The 24,652-nt window shown below is 34.9% G+C and overlaps 2 protein-coding genes across 6 annotated transcripts in view; one reads left to right on the forward strand and one right to left on the reverse strand.

Moving 5' to 3' along the window:
- LOC139975035 (histamine H2 receptor-like) overlaps nucleotides 1-23,313 on the forward strand; it is a 48,744-nt gene extending 25,431 nt beyond the window's left edge. For all 5 annotated transcript variants that reach the window (XM_071982643.1, XM_071982640.1, XM_071982641.1 and 2 more), the window contains one exon: nucleotides 18,330-23,313. In XM_071982643.1, coding sequence (XP_071838744.1) covers nucleotides 19,049-20,275 — 1,227 coding nt within the window. In that variant the 5' untranslated portion in view covers nucleotides 18,330-19,048 and the 3' untranslated portion in view covers nucleotides 20,276-23,313. The remainder of the gene's footprint in view (nucleotides 1-18,329) is intronic.
- Nucleotides 1-24,652, reverse strand: part of LOC139975285 (methylcrotonoyl-CoA carboxylase subunit alpha, mitochondrial-like) — a 344,390-nt gene that overhangs the window by 255,904 nt on the left and 63,834 nt on the right. The window lies entirely within an intron of this gene.

Below are 24,652 nucleotides of genomic sequence, written 5' to 3' on the forward strand. Positions count from 1 at the left end.
TTCTATTAAGGAAAAGTGAGGAACCACCTCCCCACCTTTCGTCTTGAAAAAAAAAACATTCCAAATATTGTGACTTGTGATACAGAATGCACATGATACTGCGTCATTGACCACAGGCATTTAACACATAAAGGTGACCAATTCTGCAGTAAACAGTTCCGCGTATGACACCTTAGAAGTTTTAAGTGGATTCCTTTTCGATGCTATTTGCATGAAAAGGCGACAGGAATCACGTTTAAGAGCGTCAATATTGCCAAAACACAAAAGTCAGTTGGAATTACAACTGAACATATATAATATAAGCGAGGGTATAGACACATAGCCTAACTAACGTCTCGTTATGACGAAATATACGTTTTTTACCCTTCGGTCCCAAAGTAAGTAACAACTGCTGGCAATCACAGACACCCTTGATGGTAAACTAACGCTTACAGAAATACAGAATTACACTTCTGGGAAAACCCCACAGCACCGTAGACAGAAAGAATCTGCAATATTCACGTCATTGCAAATGTATGGTTGAGTTTCTTTGCGTTTAAGTATTACACCACATATGACGCCTGGATACCATTAATTGTGATCACTAAACACTACTCCAAACATGTACCGACTAATATTTTGCACGAAAAACGGCTCGAATCTTACAAAATGTAGCAAAAAGGATGAACAGTTTCGTAAGCCAAATGTTTAATGCAAGGGCGTAGGAACCGGGGGGCTGGGGGCGCCAGCCCCCCAGTGAAAAATATGGAGGGCGGAATTATCATTCCGCCCCCCCCCCCCCGCTTCGCAAGTCAGAAAACCCCCTTTTCATTTCCAAATGAGAAAAAAATCTCATTTGGAGCACCAAATTGCATCTAAGGCCAGGGGAAAATACAAAATTATATACAAAATGGAGTGGGTGTTGAAGTGTGCTATATTGCACCAAATTGCATCTGAAGCCACCTGGAATTAGACCCCTCCCCCAGGCCGGCCATCAGTCTTCAGCCCCCCCCCCCCACTCAAAAGTACCTTCCTACGCCACTGGTTTAATGCCTCCGTACTGAGCAATACCTGTGAAATTTCTGGATTATGGACTGTCTGCGAACGATATATATGTAACATAACTCTGATGGTTTAAAGTACCTTATAAGCCAGGAACACCGTTTCTTGAGTACCTCGTTACTATCGTATATAATACATCGCGTACTCCGTTTTTCGCGTCCCTTATTGCTCGGGTACCTATAGTTCCTCTCGTACCCCGTATCATTATTCAAACACGGTTTTTTAAGTTCATGGTAAGTGAACCTACCGTTTGAAACCTCCTTACTCTTGAACTTAGTTCTTGTACTTCTTAACTGCCTGGTACTATCGACTATCTTGTTATTTCACCTACGGGGTATTCATTTGCATGATTTTGATAATCCATGTATATCTTTGTACCAAATTAAATTAATCTATTTTGATAATTGAGAGAAATGATTGCCTCTGGTTCTACGGATATGTCGAAGATTATTATACCCAACTCTCAATATATGATTAAAAAAAGAGACAAAAATTGGAACAGAAAACCACTGAAATAAATCTCTCTAGAATGATAGAATATTAATTTAACCCTATGGTGAGCGGAAAGCCGATAAACTTTTACTTCTCAGCTAAAAAAAAAAAAAAAAATGTGGATAGGAGAAAATTAAAGCACGGGAAAAGTAGGTACGTACTATATGCACACATGTCAGTTATACGGTGTATAGGAGAGCGACCTTAGTTTATCGAAACATGACTATACGAATTGTTGTTAGTCGTGGTAGGCTGAGCAAATTTATTGCGTTTAATAAAAAAAGGAAAAAAAAAGCCCAGCAAATCTAGAAATAGCGTGTTTCTAATGAGTCATATTAATTTCAAATCAAGTTTACACTATTGCGCATTTCTGATCAGGAATTTATGTTTTTGGTAAGAAAAAAATAATTAATAATAATTAATTTAGCGAAAGAAAAAACAATTAATATTGGAAGCACTGTATAGATAACCATCAATATTACAGTCCTCTCACAGCAAGGGCTACTGCATGCCTGCATGCCTAGCTCTAATTTAAATAGGTTTTTGAATGTCTGAGCTATGATGGCCAAACATTTTGCAGATTATTACTCAAATGGGATTCCAGTTTGATAAAACTAACAGCCCCCTCTCTATCACCCCCATCCCCTCCCCAATAAAACCAAATAATATTTAATGAGCTCGCTTGTAGTGGAACTGATTCGACCCTAACCGCTTCGTCACCAGGACAACAGTTTCATCTTAGCTTGGGCGCTGGGCATAGGGTTGAGTCGGTGCGGGTGGGGGAGGGGGGGGGGAGGTACATTCCCAGGGCTAGATGGACATGTGGAAAAATCCGTCATTGGAAATGGGTACTCCTTTCATTCTGCAAATTAAGTTCTTTTCATTACCAAATAGGGAGGGAGAACTTCTAATTTATAAAAAAGGGGACTTTTTCACAAAACATAGGGTGTATGTCGAGGGAAGGGGTGTATCACTACACCCTCAGCTCCGCCATCCCTTCATATTACAGTTGTACTAAAGTGATATGAATATTTCACTATTTTCTTCATCTTTTGGAAACATCTTTTGGAAACTTCACACGTCAAGGGGGGGGGGGGGTGGGGGTGAAGCTGTATCACTGAAGAGAAGAAGTTTATAAACAAGACTTTTTACGAAAAGTACATGTAAAGTCAAGGGTGTATCATACAGTATATGTCACCCAAATTAATTATAGATAACACATGTCGCTTTCATTCTGTCCATATTTGCTTTGATCTACCGTTTACATACCATATATGCATGGTCCGTGATGATTAACCGGTGTTTCTATCCGTCAGAAGTATCCGTTATTTTGCCTTCCGTCCTTGACACTTGCTCATCCATGAAAAAGGGGGAAAAAACAAAAAAGAAAACGGTGTTAGCAATACACACCACCTGAGTAATAAACTGAAGAAGGTGTGATTATTTGACAAAAAAATGGTGCAATTTGTTATTGACGTAACCTTACCCTTTAAAACACGTCTTTTATTATTGTTTTTATCTCGTAAACTGTCAGCCTTTTTTGATCTTTATTTTTTGTATACAAATAAAAATATGTATAGATTTATATGCATATATTCGTGACAATAGTTGTGAAAATTCACAAGTCATTTTCCCATGGTCAAATTGACTCTCCTCAAGGATTCATAAACTTATATAAAAAAAACAAAAACATATTTTTAGCTTTTGACGGACATTTTTAATTTAAAACAATTGTACCAAATCTGAAAGAAGGTTGGAACCCATCTACTAAAGTAGGACGCCCTGTTAGATGTTTTCACCATGAAGTGAAGGTTAATGCGTGCCTGTCATAGTTGGACTTTTAAGGCCCCGGACGCAGAATTCTATTCTATGATGTCTACTGTCTACTGCGTCTACTGGAGAGGTGGACCTTTCTTATTAATATTTTTTACATTGACAACCTCTTAAAGGGATATTTGTATAATGAAGGGTGCATACTGGTGGAATAAAAAGGTGCAACACATTTTTGTAACAAAATCAATTTGTTTTGTGACATTTTGACGCAGTACGTGTTAACGTCCCTTCACCGACGCAACATCATCCTCTACCCAGGAAAATATGAATCTTTGTAAAGCTAAAAAAAAAAGAAGTGAACAAATATGTCCTGCTATTTTTTCCACAGTTTTGCGTGATATTTAAAACATGTATTGATGTTATTTATAACCCTGTCCCTATGTTCTTGAAACTTTGTCTGTTAAAGGGTAACTTTGTCATTCGTCCTGTAAACGTAAAGAGATCGAAGGGCCTTATAATTGGTATGACGAATTATCGTGGCATAAGATCTATCAGACCGCCCGAACCGTCTCTCTGAAATATCTTTGAATTCATTCCGTGATATTTTAGCATGCTGTTAATTAACAACCATTATGATGTATCTTTTTTTTATTTAGCCTAACTACAAACAAAAAAATTATAACTACCAAATATGTGGCAGTATTTTTTTCTACCCGCCTGAACAACGACGCATCTCCTTACAACTTGAAATATGTTATATATGGTTCTGTACAAAAAAAAATGCGGATATATACAATACCGTATGTAACTTCCGCAGACATATGTAACGTGGACTGACGGCTAATCATGGAAGATTAAAAAAAAAACAGAAAATTCTATGAAGAAACTTAAACCGAGACAAGTGAATCTGTTTTCGGAAGATAAATCGTCAAGAATTAAGACAAATTTAGATTTATTTTTAGATTATTTTTTTTTGTGAATCATTCTTCTAATTTAGAAAGACCATTATCAACCTGAACTTTTGTGTATAACATACTCTCAAACTTCAAATAAATAAATTCATGCCCACGGCTGACAATTCTACTGCAAGTTTCAAATTTATCGCAGATATAGTTGGGTTTTGTCTTAATATAAACAGACAAGAACATATACATTAATTAGACAATGCCAATGCTTTCCTCCTCCTCCTCCGACGACGACAAAAGGAGTTCACAATTTATGTCTATGTAACATTTGTCAATATTATGTCATATTAAGTGGCTCGTTTTGGGGAAGCGAGCAGAATTTGGTTACTTGGGTATTTTGTCATAAACAATAATGAAGCGAAAAAGATATAACAACAACAAAACGCTTGTCGTATAGTACCAGCCACTCTTGAATCTTGTCAATTCAGTGAAATCAAATCCAAAGGTGAAATCAACTTTTCAACGAAAAATTCACCTTTTAGTCCCACCTTTTTTTTCGGTCGAGCGACGTTGTGTTGTAAGTGTTATATGTTTTACAAGTTTTGTGATTATAAGAAATCTCGGGGTTTTGTTAATTTTTGGTTCGAGGGCAAAGGGAGGCACCATCCAATTACGTTGTATTTAGTTGGTATTGCTCAGAAAAGAAAAATAAATACAATAAGGTAATTTAGTAGTAATAGTGACGTTGCATTTACACAGCACAGTTTATTGTCTGGAATGATGAAATCGTGGTCGTGAAAAAGTTATCAATATATATATATATATATAAACATATACATACATATATATGAATATATGTTTATATATATATATATATAAATATATATATATATATATACATATACATATAAACATATATACATATACATATATACATACATATATATAAATATAAATATGTTTATATATATATATATATATATATATATACATATACATATATACATATACATATATATATACTGTATATCTATATCTATAAATAAATATATATATATATACATATACACACACACATATATATATATCTATATCTATATCTATAAATAAATAAATATATATATATATATATATATAGATCGGTTAAGATTTGACAACCTTTAACTGTAGACTCGAGGCGTTGCAATAAGCTATATATAATAAGCTATATATAATTGTCATTCCCGAGGATATTCAATGGGGCTCCTACAGGAAGGCTATGGACACAAAACACGTGTTGCTGTAGATTAATATAAACTGTTTCGTACTAGAAGTATGGAATCGAACACCAGGCTTAGTCTTGGGATATAGTTCAAATAAATTCATAAACAGTGAAACGTGTCCCCTTTTAACAGCAGAAAACGCCTTCTTCTGTAACGCACCGTTACATCCTGATATTGTCTACTTTACCTTTGACGTCATGCGAACCTTAGCATCGCGCAATGAATAAATATATATATATAATAATATAAATATATAATATTTTTTCATGAATAAAACTGGAGTTAATTAACTTACAAAATTTCATTCGAAATGTTATGAACTTTGAGTGACTTAGCGACACAGAATAGCCAGTCCTTCCATTTAGAAAGTCATAGAGAAAATCGTTCCGTGCAAAACCTCACGTACCACGCACATGACTGTAAACACTGAGCGGCCCCTATACGTAGAATATGTGATGTGCATTGTTAGATCCATTGCATATTATTTGCGGTATTTAGTTTTTTCCATCCGTATATATGTTTGTTCATATAAATTACCAATGAGGTGTTGCGTTTGTTACTTTTATTACACCTTTTTAAGTTTATAACAGGGGGACGCTATCATGTAGAACTCATATACGAAAGGTTGTTTCTTCTCGTTGGTATTTATATATATATATATTATATATATATTATATATATATATATATATATATTCATACATAGCGAGTGATTGGAAGTAAAACAGTCAATGTTTGGATTTAATCCCCCCCCCCCTCCCCAACAAGTGTCATGTACCAAATCGCCTTGCATGGCAGCTTAGGCTACAGCAAGTTGCATTCTTCTATCCTTCTTTTGTCAAATTAATTCCGTTGACTAAAATACTTATATTGCTATAATTTGAAAATCTGTTCACATTTGCCTCGTCAGCAAGTCGCATTTTTCCTCCTTATCTTGTACACTTCAGAGAGTGTCTGATACTTAACCGAGAAAAAACAAGAAGGCATTTATCCTATTATTGTCCAAAAAATCAACAAGTATATTTGACTATATATAGTAAATGAAGTACAATATACTGGTACGATAAGATTCATGTATGATGTTACTTTGGTCTGTTTACAGTAAATTATAGCTAAGCATATATATCGGAAGCAGGTTAACCTCATTTTGATTCTTAAGTGGATTCTTATAATTTCACAAGTGACAATCCCGCGGCATTCTCAAATTGAATTTTGAATTTAGATTTCCAAAGGAAACAATTGACCCACATGGTGGAGAGGGTCGACTTTATTTGAAAAACTTTAACGTCAAGAGAGACTTGTGTAATTATGCACCGTTAAACAATGATAAAGTGCAGTGTAGGAAAGAAATCTCTCTATTCATTTACATGGTAGGATACTTTGACCAATTTGTTTATTTATATTTGTGGTCGGACGAATGGTTAGCTAATATCATGTGACAGAGAACGTTATATTTCATGGCAGTGTAAAATATAGTTCAGGGTGAAAATGGAGTTATGATTGATTTGCATTGTGGTGAAATATATATATATATATATATATATATATATATATATAATTGAAATCGTAATGAGTTGGAAAATCAAGAACAGTGAAAAAACTTCCAGCCTCCATCGGGATTCGAACCCGGGCCTCCCGCTTTATTTGCGGATACCCTAACCACTAGGCTATGGACGCTGATTGTACATCTAGAGGTTCGAAACCGGTAAGGAAGGTCGTAATTCTACTGTAGGCGTTTTTAACTTGTATCGAACAATACTAGTTCTGTTTTGGTGACATATTTTGCATTACTCTATATATATATATATATATATATATATATATATATATATATTTATATATATATATATATATATATATATATATATATATATATATATATATTCCTATGTGTGCTTCCATTATCTCCTCTAAGCCTCTGTATGATGATGCATGTATACTGTACTAGATCCATCAAAATTAACGCATCAATACACATACCTCTCTCAGCAAATGCTGCTCTGGGGCAAAATGAAGCATTTTCTCTTTGTTGTCCCTCATTTTCGGTACGTCGGCACACGTTCCACATAAACCATGACATAAATTCCATTCGCATTTGTTAACGTTAACAACGAAAAAGATATACGGTTGGCCTACATTGCGGTCAATAAGACGTTAAGGAAATTTCACTTTGATCGCCCGTCAAAATTTTCACAATTTCACCAAAATTACTGTCTCCCTATGAATGTTTCATTACAATCGTCAAAAAAAAAAAAAAAAAAACAGCCCCCCCCCCAAAAAAAAAACGAGCTTTTCGACAGCCGAATGACATTTCAAGAAATAAATCTATTTTAGGGTAAAAATAAAAAATATAATTCAAATAAGTTTAACCTACTTTTCCTTTTGGATGCATGAAGTTAGATATTTATACACTGCAGGTAAACCAAAAATTAGATTAATGGAATTAAGAAGTGTTTGCTTTTGTTTCTTGCCTTCCAATGGGGCTGTTTCTTTACATATGTAGAGAGATTGGAATGTAGTTAGTGCACTATATAATAAATAATATCCATTATTTCATTTTGTCATGCATGGTTAATTTAATAATGTTTGTTAGGATTTAATGGCAGAAGTTCCTGTGATAATACACTTACATACGATATAGACATAACGAGTATACATGCGTTGCATGCATGCGCGTCATGAATATGCACGGTCATGAATATATATTATATACGTTTCGGATATTTTAAGCCTTTGACTAAAGTCACTCACATTTGTCTTTGTGTCTTGTAGGAAACTTGATGAAGATATTATTTGACATATTTTTTTAATATCATTTTTAAGTTTGCAAAAGAAACGAAACCAAACATAATATAGCTAATAAAGGTTTTTTTATTTTTTATTATATTATATATATTTTTTATTTACTTATTTTTATGACTGTATCGGGCATTCTATTTATAGTGTATAGAGGCAAATCAATGAGGTTGCCTAGGATAGGGAATTTACAAAAAAAGGAGATAAAATTTCCCTCAAAGCTTGTATCGGATAAAATTAGTATCATAGATAAAAAAAACACGGGCTTTTACGAGAATTGCGTGTGGGTGGATGTTTGTTTGGACGTGTGCGTGTGTGGGAGTGCTAAGCTAACATAATCTAGCATATCTGGTAAGAGTGATGTTGGGAGGGAGGAGGGGGGGCTAAAGGTGGGGGGCTAAAGGTGGGGGGGTGAAGGTCGGGGAGGGGAACTGGAGGGGTTGACACTAATGTCGGTTTACCTACGTGAAACGAATCATTGTTGACTGTACCGTGAGAGACAACAGAACTACAAAAACAGTTTCACATGTTGCTCATGTGTGACGTCACAACTTATTGACAATACATGCATGCATTTTCACTCTTCCCAAATGAATTGAATAATTCTTTAAATTTTGATTTCACATTAGTTATTAAGTATTTCTATATTATGATTCATTTTTTTATTCGTATTTAAATGAAATCAGTATACCGTACCATATGCATGGTTGTCAGGTTTTAAAATACTTCGGAATTACATTAGTAGACTATACGTTAATACATTTAAATGCCGGTCTATCGTTTTTTTTCCTATACATAATAAGAATTACAAGATATTTTATTTAAGAAACCAGCTTACAAGTCTATTCTAATAAATGGCAAATCAAGAAAATGTGAACTGTTGAATTCTGCGATAAATTTAAATTTGCAAGAAGTGTTGGAAAGTTTAATTACTGAAGGACAAACAGCCAGAATAAGAATAGTGTATATATTTATATAACTACAAATTTCCTTCTCCATGCATGTGTTTTGTATAATAACGTCAGTTGTTAATGCCTTTCCTGTTGGCTGATAGGGAAAAACTTTTCATTGATTTCGTACCATGTCCAGAAATATTACTAGTATTGTGTAACTTTAATATATAAAGAAAAACAGAAAAATCAATAATAAACGAAGGAGACGCAATGGTTTCCAAGCAATGATAATATATTGAGCACTTACCAATAATTCTTTCAATTATATCACTTCCTTAACAGCGAGTTCAAACATTTCAACATTAGGCCCTTTAAACATAATATTACTTACACAAACGCCTCAGTGCAATAATCACTATCATATCCGATCGATAAAAAGGTTATCATATATTTTATATCTTCAACTTAATAACATTTATTCCAACTTCTTCAATGAATTCTATATCTTTAACGTTGTCCAAGCAAGTATTTTATTAATAACTTCAGATACACATCTGAAGTTATGCTTCTAGGGATAAACAGTGTGTCTGTCGGATTTCTAAAGCTGCGCATATTACCCTTAAATCTCAACAAATGTTGAAACTCAAATCTGTTTTTATCCGGGAGAATAAAGGTCTTTAGACATAAAGATTTTCTATTTTAAGAATTTGTCTTCAAATTCGTCCTATATTCGTAGTGATGACGTCATGAATGTGTTGCCATGGTTACACTGTACTTAAGCGCGTATTATTAATATCGCGGCAGTAAAAAGTCGCGTTTTTTCCCCCTTTTTTGATAACTGAAGCTAAATGTAACAGAATTAGAACAGGTAGAAATATTTTTTTTTTGTTCTCTTAGAGAGAGCAAAGGTACATATGATTAAAATAAAACTCAGCATCTTAGAAAATGAATTACAAAGGATACATTAATCAAAACTATCACTTTTAGCTCATATGATAGACATCTTTATGATGAGCACCCCCTCGAAATATCTAAGCCACTTTTTGGGACATATCCTTGGTTAAAAGTCGCTTCTGGGAGTTGTCATTTTGTTAAGGTGTGATGTCGTAGCGCCACAAGGACGTAGAAACCTTTCACGCTATAGATTTTTGTAAAAATATTTTCATTTTTTTTCTTCATATTTTTCAACCATTGTTGCCTCTGAAACCAGTGTTGGAACCAGTGTTGGAACTTTTATATTAGATTCAGCATTTTCCAAAAAAAAAATATACCATTGCATGAAATCAACATTGTAATGAATTATGATCATCATGACGTTTCGAATCACACGTGACTCTATGATGTCATATGATGTCATATGATGTCATATGATGTCAAATGATGTCATATGATTTCATAATGATGTCATACCTAGACTTGCTCAAGTCGTCTTTTTTATTTCATTGTTCTTTGTGTTTGTCAAAGTGTATTTGGTTTAAATGATATCTTCTCATGCCCATTTGTGTGATTTTACCACTTTGGTGATAATAAAACTAACTACCTGATTTTTTTTAATATATTTTTGTATTAATTAATCCAAATTGTCTTATGATCAAGAGATTACCCCGGCCATGCACTGCACCATCCCACCCAACCTCAGTTTAGGTCTTGTTCACTGAAAGAAGATCTCCGCATAGCTTTCTGTGGAGTTACAGGCAATAATAATAATAATAATAACAATTATAAAAATAATAATAATAAGAAGAAAGGAAGATCATTCGTGCTGAGCATATTGACCTGACGTGAAGGTAACTTTTAACACGAGATGTGTAAAGGAAGCATGAATGACCTCAGCATAGGTTTCCAGAAATTCCTTGACATTTCTTAGCCGATAATAACTTAGCCTTTTCCCCTTCTCAAGCATTATCTTTACCCAAATATGAGCCACTAATAATAATAATAATAATAATAATTAAATATTAAATATTGTATTAACAGTTGTTTATAAAATGGTATGTCTGTAAATCTCAATGTACTATAAAATATATATTTCATTTTCTTACCAGATGAATTACACAGGCACACATACACGCAGACACACACAAAACCTCAAATATGAAAAATGCAAATTAAAAAAAAAAAAAAAAAAATCAAGGACTACTTTCACGAAAGAGCTATCACCATAATCAGCTTACTTATTAAAACTATGACATAAATCCCTTTTATTTTATTTTTTTTTCAGAATCCGAAGGACACACACATTAATCAAATATTTCGAGTTGCTTGAAAATGTTTTGCCCGAAGTATTTATGGTTCTCGTAATTTTATGCAAAATGTTTTTTGTATACATAATATTAGCGTGTAAATTTTAACGTACGCATTTTGAAAAGTATACTATAAGAAATCATGAGATACGTAACTATAGTTTCATACGCCATGTAGGATGCGCAAGGATATTTTCAAGGATATGTTTTTCATGTTGGCATGGTTTCAAACTTTGTATGAATACTATTACAAGGTTGCAGGCATAATGAGTATGTAGGGAAGTGGTACGATAAATTTAAATTCATACTGAAAAATCAAAATGGAAACGAGCATATATACCACTGAATACCAGTTTTGGGACATCCTGCAATGAAAAGCAACTGCCTCCCCTCACATACCCCACCCCGTGCCTGGTGCATTGTTCCGAAAGTCTGTGCTAATGAGATAATATGAGACAGTATGAGATAGTATAATGTAGTATGAGATAGTATGAGATATTAAGAGATGTATAATGTAGTATGATATAGTATGAGGTAGTACGAGATATATAGTATGAGGTAGTATAATGTAGTACTAGAAAGTACGTGATAGTATGAGATATTAAGAGATGTATAATGTAGTATGATATAGGACGAGATAGTATAATGTAGTATGAGATAGTATGAGTTAGTGCGAGATAGTATGATATAGTACGAGATAGTATGAGGTAGTATAATGTAGTGCGATGTAGTATGAGGTAGTACGAGATAGTATAAGGTAGTATGAGATATCATAAGGTAGTATGAGATAGTATGAGATAGTATAAGGTATTACTAGATAGTACGAGATAGTATGAGATAGTATAAGGTACTATGAGATAGTATAAGGTACTATGATATAGTATAAGGTTGTATAAGATAGTATAAGGTAGTATGATATAGTAAGATATAGTAAAAGGTAGTACGAGATAGTATGAGATGGTATGATCTTGTGCATATACTCTCGATTAAGAAAAACAATGTTATCAAACGGAATTTACAGTTTTATATCTTCTACTTCGGATCCACTTTTTGTATCTTTTCGAAATTTTTATGAATTTGTCAGCTGGGGACTTTGCATAACTCTTGAATTAAAACAAAAACGGTAATTAAGTACAAAAACACAAGAACAAAATAATGCTGCTCTCACCGTTTTACCAATTTACAAGAAGCGAACATCTAACCTTAAAATTCTTGCTGGAGTAGTTAATTCACTGGCATTTAAAAGTGAAAGTATCTATTTATGGTTTTTTCTTTATCTTTTCTCCTCGGCTTCGTTTTCACTCATTAACCTTGTAAAATGACCTTTTTTTTGTGCATTGAAACATCTGGTAATATTTTAGGTATAATTACTTCAACCTTCAAAAACATTAATGGAATTTTTTTTACGATATCAACATGAGCGGATCTAGGATCTAGTGTGTGTGTATGTGTGACCTAATGTCATTGAATGTGACTCGCATGTGACGGGGTAGCAGGGTGGGGGGGGGGGGTAGCAGGGTCTCGGGTCCTACCCACCAAAACGTATACTCTTAGACGTTATAGGCTTAAATGCGCTACATATTATGAGTTATATTTATGATATAAATGAGGTCTCTATTTAATTAGCTCCCAACATGTAAAGTTTTGCTCATAATTACTTTATATATATTTTTTTTTGGGGGGGGGGAGGGAGGAGGGAGGATTTTGTAAACATTAAAGATGTAGGCTGTTGCTATAAATACGGCACCTGAACCTTAAGAAAAGGGTCGAATGTATGTAGCCAAGTAGTATTTTTTTTTGGCTCATTTGATATGCAAACTTTATGAATAAACACAATATGTCAAAATATATATGCAGATAACTTATGCATTTTGTAAAGCTCATTTATTTCAATATCGTTAGCTATAAGCATTACAGACACACAGCAGCTACTCCGTTGACTAGAGGACTGTCTCTGATATTGGTCTATAATGTATAGGGGCCATGACTTTTCATAATCAATGACGTCACCATCGGAAAACGACTTAGGGCAAGTTGTATCAATTCCTCTCTGTACCTCATACCTCCCAGCGCGACGAGCGGTATTCATATACCGGTATGTAACTGATAAGCTCATATCGTTGTGGGGGCGGTATACTTAATCTTAGAAGGTCATATATAATGATGTTCGTGGGACTGCGACGACAATTTTTTTGCGAGGTACGTCTGAACGAATTTCGTGTAATGCTTTGAATGAGATATACAGTCATGCTGGCCTTTAGTTTACGCTGTGTCATAATGCTATTAAAGTGTATTAATATTAAAAAAGATGTTTGCGTTAATTGTTCAATTTTAGATAATTTAACCTGCAGGGTGTTGCTAAACTAAGACGTCATGACTTAATTAACACAAAAAAATCTACACAGGAGTATAACTAAAACGGTCGATCAAGGTTGAATAGTTCATATTTTACACACACACACACACACACACACACACACACAATCTTTTTTTCTTTTATATTAGCAACAACCAATAACACTTCCCTTTGTTTCTAAACCTTTGTCTGGACATCTGATGACTATTGTTCTCTATTGTTCGACAACTGGTGACTGGAATTTCTTTTGTCCCATGCCACCAGTTGTGAGGCCTAGACATGCCCACACACGCTCTCACACACACCCTTTTTTCAAATACATTTCAAATTAGCTTACCAAAAGGTTTTTTACACATTGCCATTCACCTTTCGACAGCCTGCTTTTCCATTTTGCTGTAAATTGTTTTAAACAGTGCACCGTGTTACTACAAATGCCATTATAATTAACGTCAGTGGTATAAGGTATCATGTAAACGTCTTATAAAAATGTTGATATAAAACATCATGTAGAACCATGTCATCACCCCCCCCCCTCCCCCCCCCCCCCGCAAAAAAGGGAAGAAATATCTATAGAGCGCCTGTTAATAATATGAAATAAAGAAAAAAAAACACGCATAGATGTTATAACGTGCATACCGTACATATGTATTATGACATTATGTGTGTATATGACCTTGCCGTATTGGTTGTAAATACATTCGATGTCTCTTCAAGGATTTATCACACTTCCGATCTGTTTGTGGCTTTCATGTACTAATAACAGCTCTTAATTACACTAAGTATACTTAGCGTATAGGCTAATGTATTTAGTATGTTTACATACGGTATAATCCTGTAGATTTTCCACGTGAGGGGTATATTTATAGTTAGATACAGTTATATAATTATATCTATATTTCATAAAATAAATTGGTAAGTGGTTCAATGATGACGTCATTCCAACCGGTACTTTATGTACTTTTTACTATTATACAAGCATCAATTTTAGACACTTAAAGTAATGAAGTAATAAGCCTAGGCTATCCATTAATGAAGGGGTTTGCACAGTAGGGGAGCGTATAATCGCATCCTGCAAAGGTAGGATCGACCTATTAATCTGTCAGATCACGTGCAGCTGTTAGGTTAGTAGACATAACATAAAGCGGCATTAGCAGCACGGTATGCCATATAAGAGAGCTTAAACACAGCGGGAATCTTTAAGTGACTTTAGTTGTTATTCTTGTCGTTAGCTGGATATAGGAGGACACGGGGATGTTTAGTTACATAGTACACTATAACTCTAACGCTGTCAGTAATAATTAACGAACGCCGATAATGATACTCATGCCAGCGCTGCAGTTCTATGACCATACGCTGTGTTTTGAATTCCGGTGAAAGAAATTCTCATGATGAAAAGCCAAATATTCAGGGCATAACCTCTTTGACGCTACGTCCCTTTGCTCTCCGAAAATTAGTACACAGAAAATGGGGCCTACTTTATTACAGTCGCAGTAAACTCTCTGAACGAGGTATTTATGGCGTCATCAATTTTATTTGCAAATTAGCTCAGCGTTGAAGTTAGGAGTATTTAAAGATGTGACGTGATCAATCAAGTAGATTGAAAAAAAAAAAGTTGTTGTGAATTTTAACAGCAAGTTCATACGTCCCATATTATATCACACATTATAACACATAATAAAGTGTAGCGTTACATTATACAGCCCCCAGACCCCGTGGGTGATTGTGGGGAAGGCGAGGGTCGGACGTAGTTCAATCTTCAGTGGTGTTGAATGTATACCTAATCCCCGTGGCGAGTGGTTCAGGGGTCGGTGAGTTGATCATGTTGGGTCCAGGGAAGCTCCTGAAATTACGGACACACATTTCTGTCCCTATGTAGATACAAATTTGTGAGTAATTTGTGTTAGGCTACTTAGTTTGAACCCTATTGCACTGAAAATTGTTGGGGGCGGGGGGGGGGGGGGGTTGGGGAGCCTTGGTCCTTACCCCAGAATTTGGGGGCCCGTTATAATGGAATTAAAATTTTAGGTACTTTAAGACATAGTGTTTAACTGTAAAACATGTATGCATAATGAAACTCAGGTTTAAACACCGTGCTAGCAGCCTAGATCTAGGCTTATTTGCATTATATAAGCATCGATGCGAAAAACGTCTTATTGTTCATCAACTGGTTAGTCTACCTGCCAGGTAACTAACTACACTTTCATAGGTTTTAATTTATACAGCGGAACAACGCATCGTATATATCGCTTAATTGCAAATAATTTAGTGGGCAGCTAAATGTAGGTTAAGTATACATGTAACAAATACTGCGATGAAAGCAAAGGATCCTACTGAAGGAGAATCAGTGCCCACCCCAGGTAACCACCCCCCCCCCAGAAGGGGCCACGACTTTGGAGGGGCCTGGTGAGATACGTAACAGCAATGAAAGAGTGGGCCGGGGTGGTTGTTGTCCACATGTGAGCTTGAAACCTTCCGACAAAATGGATCCCCTGTGCATTCTGGTTACCTCAAATTCAATAATTTGAATGTTTGTTTTAATTGTTATTATTTTGTACAAAAATAAGGAAGCTTCTTTGTAAATTAAATTCTGGTAATTCATTCAACAAAAGGCCACTTTTAAATAATGAAAGAGTTCCTTGTGATTAAAAAGGCAAAATGTAAAACAAAAATTGGTATTGTCATTTCCAAAATGGCAGCACTCTTAATTGACAAAAGAAGGGCTCACTTCAGTTTTTTTTTGTAACAAAACTGGTGAGGAGGTGTAAGGGGAGTGGGGGAGGGGGGGGGGGGACTTTCCCTATGGCTCCACGGCTCCGGTGCCCCTGCAACTGTAAATTTCCCTTCCACACCACCTGCACGAAAAAATATCCGTGCGAACTAATTTCACTGCTATATGGGTCTTGTACATGCTTCATAGACAGATAGATTAATATGAAGGCACTTGAAAGACAGTTAAAAACTGCAGCAGTCCAATTATAATGTAGTTTCATGTAAATCCCCAAACCCGTTTCAAAAGGGTTCAACTTGAATGATGTCGAAAATGTGACTTTGCTGGGTAAACTTTGTTGTGTCTACTTTGATTAAGACATCTCCGTGTCAGTGGCCCCTGTCAACTATCTTTCCCCATCGGACCCAGAGCAAATATCTTACAATCTTTTTTTTTTGTCAAAAGAAACACAGCAAATTGACCTTTACTTTGAAGAATTTCCCATAGGTGATTTTCTTGTCTTTTACCTGTATATACGGTTGTTCGGGTTTTCTGCACCCTCCGGGGAGATTTTTGAATAGTTTCTCTAATACTGTTTGGTTGCATTCAAGATGAGGCCTAGAAAAGGGGGGGATATCAACTAGGGGGGAAATTTCATTATATTGTCAAGCATCAAACTAAAAAAAGAACAACATTAAAAAGACGAAACTAATATTGTATTTTTTTTTGTTAAAAACTCTTGTAGCTGATTTATTTCCTGCAGGTTTAGTTTGAAAACTCGGATAAGAAGTTATAATTTAATAGATGAGTGTAAAAAGTAGGTCAGCCCTGTATCAATAGGACAATATATCACTAGGTTAGACATATATACATGCAGCAGGGAAAAGTTAGTACAGCCATTTTGATATTTATATTCGGGTCCTCCTGGCTAAGACATTATGAAGAGTCATTGAAGAGTACAGTGTGCATGAGGAAGTTAATATTGACACATAAATATATAGATGATATAGACAATTGTGATGAACAACAACCTTTAAACAGTTATGAAATAAAAATTCGTTTTGCTTTTTGGAAATATCACAGTTTTAATGCTCCTTTAACTCACAGAGGGGTGAAGACTTTAGTAAGTCTGAATATGATATCATCTAACCAGATGTTCAAGTTCTGAATTTTTTACTGTAATGTTTGAAAAAATTGTGAAATTTTGGGACACTTCCCCCCCCCCCTATGTCCCTATTAAGCTACCCAGAATGGAAAATATTTTATATTTAGCGCTTAACATGAGCTAAATCATGGAGGCACTGTTTTCACTGTCAACATTTTTACCTTCTACATTGAAAACATGAATAGGTACCCCCCAAAAAACAAGGGGGGGGGGGAAGAGAGTAAGATACCGAACCTAGTGGTACTAGATATCACAGATTTACAAAATGGCAGCCACCAACTTCGTGCTTTAAATGATAGACGAAGTAACATTTTTCAGTCTAAGCTGCTTTTTTGTGGTTGTTCATCACAAAAATCTTTATCATATACCGGTATACTTGGTTCTTTGTCTCCTTGCAAACAAATGTCCTTGGATCATGAATATAAAAACAGACGATAAAATAGAAAGAAAGAAAGAAAGAACTTCATCCAAATTTATCATCAAAAATCTAGTTAAGAATATATTCGTTATATAGACATTTACTATAAAAGTTGTATTTTTATCAAACACTTTGCTACAAAAAAAAAAAAAATGTAACTTTGTTTTTTAAACTTTCCTTTGATTCTCGACTTACTTCTACTTACAGAATTTTCCTAACATTATTTTTCTTCTTCTTCTTCTTCTTCTTCTTCTTTTTCAATTTCCTCTCCTGCTGCAGAAAGATCGTGAACGCAGCTGAAACACGCAAGCAGAACTAATTTCGCGGACACGAAGCCAAAATCGAAACCTTTCTTTGGTTCTCCATTTAACTGATTTCAGTCTACACCTTACTATACAGTGGATTATGTGAATTGTTCTGTTTAATAGGAATATGACAACCGTCGACCAAAGTATTTATTAAAAACGGATAATTATTCTTATTCTCGAGGAAGAAAATTTTCCAAATATGTAGGAACCACAAAAAAAAAACTTCAACGAAGAGCCTTTGTTTTGGAAAGGAACTTGGTGATTATCAGGAAAAACTGAGCCTAAGCAAACTTGAAAAAAGCCGAGGCATTGTGCTTACAAAAGTGAAAGAGTTTACCCAACATTTTGATCTGGAATTTAGTAAAAATGTTCTAAATAGTTACAAACCGGAGAATTTGTAAGTCGTCGAAGTGATCAAGCAACTGTTGTTATTAACAACTCAGACTCAATGAACATTCACAACGCAAAAAATACCTAACAATTCTTGAAATGCAGCAGAAATCCAGAGAGATGTTTTCCAAACTTTGGAGAAGTATGTAGGACTGAAGAAGTGTTAATCGTATGAACAATTCGTAAAAATCTGGAGCCCGTTCAGTTAGAACCAAAGATATCAGAGGTTATTTTGATTCGGACACCTGTTCTAAATAAAGTTCTAAAACAAATATCTATATATAACACCTCACCTCCGCCATGGGTGACACAATAAATATGGCTGACGATGACGCTATCAATAGCACAACCATAATCCATACCATGTCTCCGTCCACCCCGACGGACGAGTATGGTTTAGCTCATTCCGTCCCTACGAGCATCTTCGTGATCACCATTCTCGTACTGATCATTCTAACGACAGTAATTGGCAATACGTTAGTATGTCTATCGCCGTTGTTCAGCCACAGACTACGGACTGCCACTTACACATTCCTCGTCTCGTTGGCGGTGGCTGACCTTTTGCTCGGGATCACCGTCCTGCCGTTCAGCGCGATCATGGCGGTCAGTGAGAAGTGGCCACTCAGTATGTTCATCTGTAACATTTACGTGTCCTGTGACGTCATGTTTTGTACCTCTTCCATTCTGCATCTGCTCGTCATCAGCTTCGACCGCCATTACGCAATCACGAGACCTTACGCTTATCAACGGAAGATGAACCGTAAGGCGGCGTTGATCTGTATCGCGATAGTATGGATAATATCTGTTCTCATTTCGTTCGTTCCCATCAATTTTGGTTGGAATGTAGACCAATCGGTGACAAACGCCGAGGACTGCCAATTCAACGCGACCCTGTTGTTTTCTCTTTTGGACGGGATCTTGCTCTTCTTCGTCCCCATGGCAGTAATGTTCGTCCTCTACGGTCGGATCGTCTGTATAGCCAGACGGCAGGCCAAAGCTATACGGAGATTGATGATAAACTCGACAGAGGTAGAAGATGGCGCACGGGAGAGAACCAACAGGCGGTCAATCGATGAACACAAGGCGACCAAAATCATAGCGATCGTGCTCGGATGTTTCGTCATCTGTTGGGTTCCATATTTTACTATTTTCACGTTTGGATTAGTTTTTAATAGGAAACCGAACCCTATTGTAGACACGATTGTACTGTGGCTCGGCTACGTCAACAGTTTGGTGAATCCGCTGGTCTACACAGCGATGATAAGGGACTTTCGAAACGCATTCAAGCGTATCATTTCAATCTGCTTCTGCAGCCAGCGTGGAAGCAGATGCTTTTGGTTCGGGAAAAATGGTTCGAAAAGTAACTTCTCGACGACCTATGCACATAACAGTACCCACCCCGAAACAGCGAATGGAGATAACACGTGTAATAAAAACATGCAATTTTCATTAAAACCAAACGGTTTTTACTCCAAGATATTACGAATGTCAACATCCACAGTACAAGTAGAGTCACAGGGAGTATAAAAGTCAACAGATCACGAATGTACAGATCAAGGAATGTCAACAGATCAACGAATGAAGGAAACGTGCAAGAAGTACTAGATATATATAAATATATATTTATATATATATATATATATATATATATATATATATATATATATATATATATATATACTCTCAAAACCTTGATCCTCCATATTGGGTAATACTGCGTTATCTAAACGAAAATAGCTTCGTATTTCCCTTCTTATATCCTCCCCTCCCCACCTCTCACCTCCCCTCCCCTCCCCTACCCACTCTTCCCACTCCCTCCAATTCCTTACCCCGTCTATCCCTACAAAATGTATTACAATATTAAACATAACCTATGCATGAAATACATAACGTTGTATAGCGACCAAAACAAGAAAATACTTTCGGATGTTAAATATCATGGTAGATTTGTATTTGAAGTTGAAACATCGAAGTAGTTATTGTTTCTTAATCACGTGATGCAACGTTTCCCGCTTTAAATGAAGTGATATGTGATAGTACAATATCCTATTTTAATTTCGTTATATCAAGGATTTTTTTCCCTTCCATATTTAGACTTTGTTCAAAGTGAAATATTGTGTTTTAAAATTTCCATTATCTCATAGTACTTAATTTAATTCTTCAGCAATTGATAACTCGCATTCGTTTTTCGTGTGGGATAATTTCGGTATTCTGTCGCAAATTGCGCCTCCTATAATTTATACAAGCCATTAAATTGAATAAGCGTTTTCTTTTTTGGTAATCTGTTGTGAAGTTAAGATGTTCTATAAACTTACGGCATAGAATTATGAGCAAAATTAACAAAAACAATTATATCATCAAAAATACGCAATTTGACCATTTTAAGGTTGAAACTTCCCTTTTTGGATAGAATGGGCCATCTCCTCATTCGATGTAGCGGTATTCCTACTAATCGCGGTTAATTATTTACAGTCTCAATTCTAAAAATTATTTGAAAATTCGCTCTTAATTAGCGGCGAAATAAACCGTTATAGGAGCATGTTTTTTTTTGTTTTTTTTTTTTGGGGGGGGGGTTGGCTCATTCAGTGATGGTAATCTTTTCGTAAAAGATTCAAAAGTTCAAATTGTGACTCTCACTTAATAAAATAAAATTGTGGGTCTCAAACCAAAAAATATGATTGAAGAAAATCGTACGCATCTGAACGTCATTGTCCCCGAGTACATATTTTACGTTGCAAAGTGGTTTTGCATGTTTAAAGTACAACATAAAGTGAAAGTATTTCTTTGTGGGATATCGTTGTACTTCCTTTAATTATTTCTCTAACATGTGACACTTATCCACTTCGGTATTAATGATAACGTATGACGTATTCATGTCACGTGATTTGAACACGAATAATTACAAACAACACTTAACCACATGTGCATTTTGCGCCAGTATGTAATATACTTCATGTCGTGAGTCTCCATATTACGTAATACGTTTTATATAGTGTACGCATGTATTGCGCAACAATATAATATCAACGCTGCTTTGAAATCACCAAAGATAGACATTAATTATATGCCTACACATTTAGTATACTTGATTTAGTGTTATTTTCCAAAACGGATAATATTCAAACCCGAGTTTTCACGTACAAATTTGTAATACATCGTGCGTAAAACTATGGTGTTGCTACTCAAGAGATGAAGATGGCGCGTATGTTAGCCTTGGTAGTCCAGCCGCTCTGATTTCTGTGATGTTTCTTGTTAAATGACAATTCTGAAAAATAGTACTGGTAATGTAAAATGTATTGACAATAGTCATTTCAGTTGTCTTCGCAAAACATATCAAAGAAATATAATCTTCTTGGCCGAAAGTTATTCCGCAAAGAATGCTTTTCTTTTCAACTTATTATGACATGAGGGAGTAAGCACAACTCTAGAATGCTCAGATTATGAGGGAGTAGGTTAACATCCAGTAAGGGAGAGCTCTATCTCACAAGCTGATTGCATAAAAAAAAACAATTAAAATTTCAAAGAAACCTTTTTCATCGAAAGTACTGCTATTGATTGATTCAAGATGTCAGTAAGTGTTTTATTTGATTTATGCCCCAGGTTACATCAACACTGCTTCATAACGTTTTCAGCAATTATGTAAATATGACAAGATATTCTAAATTTCCAAATATATAAAAGGGTAGCTGTAAATTGCTTCAAACCCCGGCGTCTGATCTTTTGTTTATTGTCTTATAATACCTACTAAAAATAGTTGAGCATTGATAACGATGTAGACAAACTGAATTTTTTAAATTATGAGGGTTTATAGTAGATGACTAAAATGTCTGTGCTGAATTGCAATTGAAGGTAAATTAAAATGTTAGCAACCTTTTTGAATCATGCTAAAACATATTTCTTCGATAACATTATGTGTAGGTGGCTTTACAGTGTGTGATTGTGGAAATGATGAAGTCTTTCTAAATCTCTTACCTATATTCAACAGATATTTACTCCTAGGGAAAAGAACAACAATATTAATAACTATAACACTGAGTCAATTAACCTAACTCTCAATTATTGGAAGAATGATGATTTATGGGTAATATGTTTCATTGGTAATGTCAATGGTTAAACATTAATAATCATAATATGAGTATAATACATATATATATATATATATATATATATATATATATTATTGAATGTTTAGCCATTAATGTTAAGCCTCAGCTAATAATGAGGTTGTACAGTAAATAGTCAACCGTACTACGCACATGTGAGAAGCAGCTGTGCAGCTCCTAAATCATGACAGTATCTCATCGGACAATATCAACAGCACCTTTAGTTACAACATGCATTACTCATAATAAGAAAACAAACAAAGGAACAACAAAGACACTATTGTTTAATCTCCTTGCTTATGTAGTAAATCATTTATGTCTTCGATAAGTTTGTAATGAAGCCCGCCCCCACCCTCAAAAATCGTGGTCACAATAAAACAGTGGATATCACAAATTTGAGAGTTTGATGCTTGTATGCTAAAGTTGCTCCATCTCACCAACCCCCCCCCCCGACCCTACCCCGCTATATCTGTTTCTGATAATGTTATTGCTCAATTATGTAATATGTTAGCCTCTATTAATATCTGTGTTGTTTTCTCGATTCTAAAAACTAGTTGCCCTTTGACCACATGACAGCGGGGCACAAAAGCGAAGGGACCTCAGAAGATTCCTTCCCGCTATAAACTTCTTCAGTTACTACATTATTACGTCACTTAATACGACAATACTTAATACGACAGTTGGGCTTGTATTTCCAATGAACTTATCAAATCAAATTGATTTCAATTGCTGGAGTAACGGAAAGTGTATTATGTTTTTGTTTTCATTAAGTTCTTTATCTTTCTGGTTACAATGGGGATCTAGACATGATAAATGAAGAATTACTGCATATCATTGCTATGTGACTTCTTAGAATTCCATAAACTTTTAATCTGAGTTTACTATAATTTTATTATTTTGTCACTATTCTGCTGAAAGTATGTCTGCAGTCACCGTCTGAAAATAAAATAACAAAAGCTAAAATAAACAAAGAATAGTAAGAACAGAACAGAATAGAACAGAAGAGAATTAGAATAAAACATAGAATTAGAATAAAATATAGAATAAAGAATAATGATAAAGAATAGAACAGAACAGAATTGGATAAAGGATAGAATAGAATAGAATAAAGAATAGAATAGAACAGTATAGAACAGAACAGAATTAGATAAAGAATAGAATAGAATAAAGGATAGAATAAAGAATAGAATAGAACAGAACAGAACACAATTGGATAAAGAATAGAATAGAATAAAGGATAAATAAAGAATAGAATAGAATAAAGAATAGAACAGAACAGAAAAGAATCAGAATAAAGAATGGAATAAAGAATAAGGATAAAGAAATAAAAAAAGGATAGAATAAAGAATAGAATAAAGGATAGAATAGAACAGAATAAAGAATAGAGTATAATAGCATAGAATAGAGTATAGAGTAGAATAGAATAGAATGACTTTAGAAGATGTAACCCACCAAATACCGTTCTTGGTTTTTCTCACCTCAAATATATGTACTTGTATAAGTAAAGTAATATACTGTCAATTCCGTCTTCCATGGTTTCGTTTTGAATGTTAGTGTTGCCAGATACCTAAATACCTTCACGCAAATCCTCATGGTACTGTCTTTTCTTTTAATTAAATATAAAAGTACGTTTTAATCCGATTTTATAAATTCATTGCCATGCAATTCAGTATCGGATAGCGTGCCGTTACGTGTTGCTATATACTGACACGCTAAACAAACTTACCGTCACTTCGCAAAGCAGTTTCAAGGTAAAAAAAATGTTATCTATATATGTTTTATAAAAGTTGGATTGACTACT

This window comes from Apostichopus japonicus, chromosome 10 (genome assembly GCF_037975245.1).
Source record: "Apostichopus japonicus isolate 1M-3 chromosome 10, ASM3797524v1, whole genome shotgun sequence".
Lineage (NCBI taxonomy): Eukaryota > Metazoa > Echinodermata > Holothuroidea > Aspidochirotida > Stichopodidae > Apostichopus > Apostichopus japonicus.